Below are 7,904 nucleotides of genomic sequence, written 5' to 3'. Positions count from 1 at the left end.
ATCTGTTACGATACAATCAGAACATCTGAGGCAGATATCCCACCATGCACCACCCCCCTCCATGAAACAAAAAAAAAGGACTAAACATTAGCACCAAATCAGCACCAACTTAAATAAAAGGTAGCTGAGTCTACAAAAACAATGAAAGCAATAGTTGTTTTTTTTATTGAAAAGCAACTCAGAAAAGTAGCAAATTGAGAATTTTCATGTTTTTTAAACTTTTCTTAAAAAACAAACACCCTCCCGATCCCCTAAACCCCACCCCACCCCACACCTCCCGTCCTTTGCTAGGCAGGCTATAGCATTCATGGAGCACATGCCAAATGACTAGATTTAAAAAAAAAAAAAAAAAAAAAAAAAAACACAAATTCAAGTAACATTGAGATACGACAAAAACGTGTCCACTGGTACCCATTCCGAGCATGATCGTTTCACAGAACCTACGCAGGCAGTAGAAAAACTAACATATGGTTCTGGAATGAGCATGTCATAGCAATACTATCACTGAATATCTCGTATCAAGTTTATTTATTTAAAAAAAGGAAATCAGGGAGACTGGGCGGCGTGGGTTGTTGGGGGCACAGGAATACTGGCACAGGAGATATTGTATATTCTCAAACTTCAGACAGACATTTTTTTTTCTTTTCTTCCTCTTAGCGCCTGTCCTGTGTCAAGATATTGCCTACATCATAATGGAAAAAAAGGAATCTCTGGATAAAGAAAAACCCTGCAATGTAGTTTTAAATATATATATATTTATATTTATTTATTTAATATATATATATATATAGCTGTTACACTTAAATAAATGTTATGTTCTCCTTCCTACCACTGAAGAATGAATTTAAATAATAAAAGGAAGCTAATTTTTTTTTTTTTTTTTTTTAAAGAGGTGGAACTCATCTAACAAATCAAGTGCATGATGCCATGTTGGGAGAATTACCAAGAGAATAGTTTTAAGATTGAGGTTATGGGAGTGACATTTAAAGCAGCAGTAACAACAACAAAAAATGGTTTACAAAAGTTATGAAAAATGAAAGTGTTTCAAAGGCTTAAAGGCGTGAGGAGGCAGAAACAACTGAAAACAAGGCCTTCAAGGAGTTTAGTGAGAAATGCTATTAATGTGAGACAAATGAGACAAAAAAAAACAAATGACATAACGCAAGCCGAGGTCAGCCACGTTGATTATGACAACAAAGACAAAAAAAAAAGTTGCTCCATTCCTCTAACAATGGTCCCAGGTCAGATGATCACCATCATGTCAGTCATTTCTGACTCTGGGTCTGCTATGACAAAAAAGAAATCGGTACGAAAAGGTGTATTGTTGAAGTTTGTCAGTTCATTTAGAATTGTTCTCCTTGGTTTCCTGTTTGTTTGTCCCTTCATGCTTTCCATAGTGTCAAAAATGGTGAATGTGTCTACTTTTATGAGCACCACATTAAACCAAACACATCCAAAATAAAGAACATTTGCTACATTGTTTGCAACTTGCATGTCTGGTGGCACCATCCCTGAACCGGGATGTGCACAGCCAGGTGATGTATAGATGCCATTTGTCATGCCAGGCTCGAGGTTTTCCATGAAATGGTGGAAAAAGGAAACAGGATGGAAACGCCTTTATTATGAGTGACAAATTCACCTATTTTATTTCTAAACTACTGTTTTTTTTGGCTCTGCTGTGACTGTGGCGAGCCGACCGTGGCGGAGTCGTCTGTTTGTGCTTGGTGTTTGCTCAGCTGAAGAACTGCTCCAGTTCCTCCTCCATGTTCACCTCAGGCACCATCTGCTCTTGCTCCCTTTCTGCTCTAGTGTGTACCACAGTGCCCCCTAGCGCCCCGGAGGAGATGAACCAGGGGTGTTCCAGAATCTCCCGGGAGGTGAGGCGCTCTGCTGGCTCCCGGCGGAGGATGGAGCGGATCAGGCACTTGGCCTTGGGGGTCAGCGTCTCAGGGATGTTGAAGTGGCCCCTGCGGATTTTGCTGAACAGGGAGCCGGGCTCAACATCGTGGAAAGGGTAGCGTCCCACAAGGATGGTATAAAGCATCACGCCCAGGCTCCAAACATCAGCCGCCTTTCCCGAATAGCTGCCGTTGGCATTGAGGATCTCGGGACTGACATAGGCTGGACAGCCGTGTTTGTCTGACAAGGAATCATCATGCCCATCCAGGATATAGGTGTCCTCAAGGCTCTCCAGCTTCACAAGGCTTCTGCGGACACAAAAAGGGGAAAACACATTTAGCTGTTTGCAAACAAACCCATCTGACAGAGTTACTGTCTGCTACAGTTACCATCACTGTTTGTGCCAACTGACAGAAAATTAAGCCAAAATAAATCAAGTGGGGGTAATTTCCTCTGATGGACATCTTAAGTCCTTTAAATCCATCACTTCTGGATATCAAATGGAAGCAGAGTAAATTATTCTCTGGGCTTTAAGTTTCTTTTTTTCCCCGAAATAAAAAGTATTTTGCTAATAAAATAGAACAGCACCCACAACATGGATCTTTCTTCCTCCTGCTCTTCCCCAACTAGTATCTCTACTTTTAACCCTTGAAATGCAGCCCAATACCCCTGAGTGTTGATAACAATGGACAGTTATTTGGAAGCCTTGTAACTAAAGAATATGGAAAAGGTTAAAGGAAGACACTTTTTCATACATATACACTTGTAAGGTCATGTAAAGGCTGCCTTCTGCATGTGAGGTCCATAAAACATGATGCACAAAGCAAAAAGTCATTAGGAAATATGAAACCAGGAAGCAATGGCTCAGACATATTCAAGGATGTATAATTGCACAGGCATACACTTTAAGATTTTAGTGCATCATAATCTGTAATAGCGGTTTGTTTATCATTTCTATGCTGTAGAGCATTTTCAAATGTGGACCATACTATTGTTTCCTCAAGCCAAATGCCCATTGTTCCTCTGTGAGATAAAAAGCCATGTGAATTTTAAATATAGCATACTACAGCCTGGATAACAGCTCATTTGAAGGATGTGCAAACCTGCAATTACCCTTAAGAGGGCTTAGAAACAAAAGGCAAAATAAGAAAGACTTAGCCTATTGTGATTGTCTGCACATACTCTTTATTTATGCAGAATTGCCTGCAGTGTGTGCTCATCATGAAATGTCTCAGAGAATCAGTGTAGAAGGAAGCAGTCAAACGGGGCCAGTTCAAGTAGCTGTACTGGATTTCAACTCAAGCTGATTTTTTAAACAGGCAGCTGTGTAAGGCAGGATGACAAAACCAGGTCAGGAAGCAAAGTGGTGCTGAAGAGGCCAGCTCAGGTATAATGTCTGGTCTTATTCCTTCTCTTCTTTATTCATTTTCTTTGGTCCTTGGTCCCTTTGGTCAGAGCAGCTCTGGCTCACTAATCTCTGTAGTCCCAAGATTCAACGGGCCTGAAAAAATGTCCTGGCAGGTCACGCTGTAAATGTCACCCTGCCCTTCACTATCTCGCTCTTAAAATTCACCCAATATCAATCATTTAGTAGGAGGGGCTCATGGGTAGTCTGGTGTGACACTAAAGGGTTACTGGACCCGTACTAAATACTTGAGGCAGCTCAACTTCTGTTTTCCACAGCAAGAGCCAAAGAGTGACATCACACTGTCAGAGAGAGGGCACCAGAGTGCAGCCTGTGCCTCTGCCAAAGTGTTAGATAAGAGCTGAGAGGAGAGAAGCTTCTCTAAGTAATGTTACCATTAGAAGCTGCATGCAGGCAGCAATGATGTAGCTAAATAAAAAATATCTAAATCAACATGTACTCATATTTAAAAATATGCCCTCACATTAAAAAAAGCTTCTCAAAGGTTGCTGTGGCAACAGATGCCTAGATTTAACCGGTGTCGTTCTATAAAGCTGCCACCAGAGGTCAGTACAATTGTGCAAGTGTACAAGATCGTATACTTTCTGTGCAGATGCTGTACTAAAATGATCCTCATGCAAAGCTTAGTAACTTCTCTGCTCAGGCTTTCCAATATAGAGGAAACATGTTGTCCCATTAATAATCTATGGGCACAAAAATAACAGGGGGGGGGGGGGGGGGCAACACAAAGGGCTTATATTTCCCTGCATTCTGCATGACATCTGAGGGAGGCATGTCATTGTTGTATTATCTCAGCTTACACTACCTCCAATGTAAGCTGAGATATGACACATAACACTGAGACGGCTTTAATGTCACAAACAACATGGGCAGATGAAAGAGGACTAAAGTGCACCATAATAGACAATGGTTTCTGCAGATCTCACCTGTCCTCATTTTTGAAGACAAACTTCCTCAGCTTGAGGTCACGGAGGACCAGTCCGTTGTCGTGGCAATGCGCCACAGCCGAGGCTATCTGATAGAAAAGCCTTGCAGCTTCGTCCTCTCGCAACTTCTTGCAGGTACGGACAAAAGAGTGCATGTCCCCATAGCTTCTTTCGAAGAACACGTAGGCTCTTGTCTCCCCAAGCAAAATCTCCAAGATTTGGTTAATGTGCTGGTGCTGGCCCAGGGCAAAGTAGGCCGCCAGTGACTCCTGGTATCGGCCGATGTCAAAAACCTGTAATTAAAAAAAAGAAAACAAGAAACATTTATGCTCGTATTCGAGCAATTATTTTTCTTATCTAGAGTGCAACTAGCTCATTAGGTTGTTTTGGTGGTTGAAGATCTTGGGGTGAAAACATCTGCCAAACCCCTTTCCCACTGTGGAGACAATTATATCCAAATGAAAGAGTTCTAAATTGTCCTCTAATTAAAGAAAATGTTACCCAAATATGAGCAATAAGCCATGTTCTTGTGACACCAGTGCTGTCTGTGCTCTTTTGGCAGAGGCAGTCAGTTTTAAAACAACCTGAAAGCATCGCATAAGTGCATGTCACTGTGCTGCAGCCTAGGGTTGCAGTGTCTCTTTTTGTTTCCATAGTAACCCCCAATTGACTTTCAGTAGATGCAGTTCAGGTGAGAGGACTCCTCCGCCTGCAGTCGATACAAATACACCCCACAGGTCTCAGGATCCAAAGTTGTGACCTAAGCTTCCAGCTTGACAGGAATAATCAATGCTGGAAGTGGTGCGATTGATCGTTGCTGTATTGAAACCAACGACAAGCAGACTAGGTCAAAAGAAGCAGTTACTTCATAGGCTGTGCCAAAGGCCATTAATTTGTTACTGCCATGACAAAACATTATCTCAAGTCAAAAGGTACAGGTTATTGGATATGTCATGCATTATGAGTCCAAGGGTGCTTGTAACTATGGTTTCAATTCATCAACACATATAAGCCTGTTTAAAGCTGGAACAATCCTCGGGGGACAACCCCACTGACCTCATAATCAGTAATATACAAAAGTCAATATGGGCTATAAATGTGGTGAGGATAGGCTGTGAGGTTACCCTCAGGCTTAAGGAAACATTGCCTTACTTATAAATAGTCAGAGGTCAATGCAAGAGCCAATGTCACAACAGCTGTCTGAAGTTGTGCAGTTCCCTTGCACCTGTGTGTGTGTTTTCTTACCCTAAAATATGAAAGTATTCGGTGCAAAAGGTTGCAATATGACTATCCTTGTGCACCAAATATAAATGCAAGGGTGGAATAACAGGATTATTGCATTGTACTATGAAAGAGAGAAGCCATGGGTAAGCTAGAATAGCACTGAGAGGAGTGTGTGCGTGGTTACTCACTCCTTTGTCAACGTTACATCATGCAATCCAAACCACGCAGCTCACCCCATTCACTTTTTCCATTAGGCTGCTCTGCCAGCTCTCTATTTACGATTCAAGCATTTATTAAAAGTTGAGGTGGTAGACTGGCTGCATTAGGAAAGCCATACCAACCAAGCATTGCACATCTATGATGTATGTGAATATGTGCACTGAATTAATACTATTATACTGTGTTAGTAATAATAATAATAATAATAATAATAGTGTCAGGTTAAATGTTCTACAGACGTTGCATTTTATCATTTTTCATTTCGCCACAAACAGACGTGCATGATGGAAGCAATATTGCCCACATACCTTACATACGAGCTCGTCCCCGCTGTGCAGGTGGGCGGCTCTGAAAACGTGGTCTCCCTCCAGTGGCTCCAACAAAAGGTAGTCCCCGATGCGGGAGATACAGTGCGAGGAATCCGGGGTCTCCGGCGGGCTGGGGGACCCGAGGTTAGGACTGAAACTCTGGTGAGACTCTGTAGTCCTTAAGCAGGATAATTCTTCGAAATCGTGCGATTTGTGCCGCGATCTCCCATAACGTGAAATGTTAATTGGATTTGACCTCTGTATGTTCATGAGGAATAAGTGTGATAACTCCTCAAGATCGGGGGGCGGTGGGGGGGAGCCCTTCTTCCTCCTCCTGGTTCCTTCTCCTCCTCCTCCTCCTCGATCAGGGGCACCACTTTGTTGTTAGCAGATGAATGGATTTAAGCTGCAACTTGGTGGAGACTGTATCTGACTATCAACAGGCAAAATTGGCTCGATGATTTTCATGCAACAAAAACGGGGTCTGCTGGTTTCTTACAGTTCGCTTGCCTCCCTTTGTCTTCCATTCAAGGACAGGGTGGATTTAAACCCAAGCCGACTGAAAACCTTCTGCACGGACGTGCTGCAATTTCATTAACGCTCTGTGAGAGCAGGCACGATAAAAAAAAAACTGCAACGAAGGCTACCAAAAAGTTAGCTTTTTAAATGAATGAAGGCTGCTAAATTAACCCGCTCGCTTGCTAGCTTATCTCGCCGGTTAATATAATGTGGCACGTTTCATAAAACGGAAACAATTAAACAACTTGCAGGCACGGAACAAAATGCACACACTAAACAAATAAAGCAAGTTTTTTCCCAAGCTGCTTAAATTTAGCTGAAATTTGTCGGACAAATGATGGCTAGCAGGTGCAGAGCTAACTAGTTAGCTTCCTTAGCTAACTAGTATACCAGGTCAGTGCACGGCCTTGTTCCCCAGGATCACATCCATGCACGGTGATTGTCATCAAGCACATTCGGAGAAAACCCCCATTCGAAAAAAAGGACTGCTGTAGAGCTTTGTGTGCGGGAGTCGACGTCCTCTCTTTCTCTTGTTCTTGAGGAAAAGTGTCGTCTGTCTTGTATGTCTGCTGATGGAAGGAAGGAAGGAAGGGACGGCCGGCCGACTTTCCCAGGCCAATCCCTTGATTCAGCAGGACATCCTCTCTCCCGTGGTGCCGCTGTGCTTCTTACGTGGCTGGGAATCTAGTCCATTCAGTGCGGAGAGGGGAGGCCAGCCGAGCTGCACACACTGCACACACACACTGCGCCTGAACAGAGTGAGAGAGCTGCCTGCCTGAGAGGAGGGAGGGAGAGAGGGGGGGAAGCTCTACACACACACACACACGCACACACACACACACACACTGCCGAGCCTACCGACCCGCCCCCCTGACGTCAGACACACACCGAAACCCCATTGGCTTCCAGTCTGAGCTTTAATGTGCAGTGAAGTCATGTGAGAAGCATATAGCGTGGAGGATAGGAGGATACACCCCCAGGAATCCAAAGACAGCGCATGCTGGTAAATTGAAGGGGGGGGCAGCATGAGAGTATGGCTACTGTAAGTGCAACAAAACAAATGTGTTTCCTCCTGAAATGTCATTCAAGGGCAAGACAGAGAGAGACTTTGAGAGAGAGAGATGGGGGATCCCTCTCTCTCACACAATAGCACACACCATTCAGTGATATTTGGAACATGGTGGTGACACGCGAATGAATGAATGAATGAATGAATGAATACTGTGAGAGACTGCAGCCTTTATTCAATTATTCAACCAAACAGGAGCTCAAGCTATTGATTAGTCTATATATATATATATATATATATATATATATATATATATATATATATATATACAGACTGATCATATATAGCTATATATATATATATATAGCTATATA

The 7,904-nt window shown here is 42.9% G+C and overlaps 1 protein-coding gene across 1 annotated transcript; it reads right to left on the bottom strand.

Moving 5' to 3' along the window:
• On the bottom strand, positions 1-7,285 carry trib2 (tribbles pseudokinase 2). Its single transcript, XM_028397797.1, has 3 exons — positions 6,003-7,285; positions 4,252-4,544; positions 1-2,207 (listed from the first exon to the last, which is right to left on the bottom strand). The coding sequence occupies exons 1-3, from the start codon at positions 6,270-6,272 to the stop codon at positions 1,733-1,735; spliced, it is 1,038 nt and encodes a 345-aa protein (XP_028253598.1). The 5' UTR covers positions 6,273-7,285; the 3' UTR covers positions 1-1,732.
• Between the last annotated feature and the right edge of the window lie 619 nt (positions 7,286-7,904).

Source organism: Parambassis ranga, chromosome 24, assembly GCF_900634625.1.
Source record: "Parambassis ranga chromosome 24, fParRan2.1, whole genome shotgun sequence".
NCBI classification, from domain to species: domain Eukaryota; kingdom Metazoa; phylum Chordata; class Actinopteri; family Ambassidae; genus Parambassis; species Parambassis ranga.
Note: the sequence above shows the minus strand (reverse complement) of the source record. Positions and strands in the feature narration are given on the sequence as shown.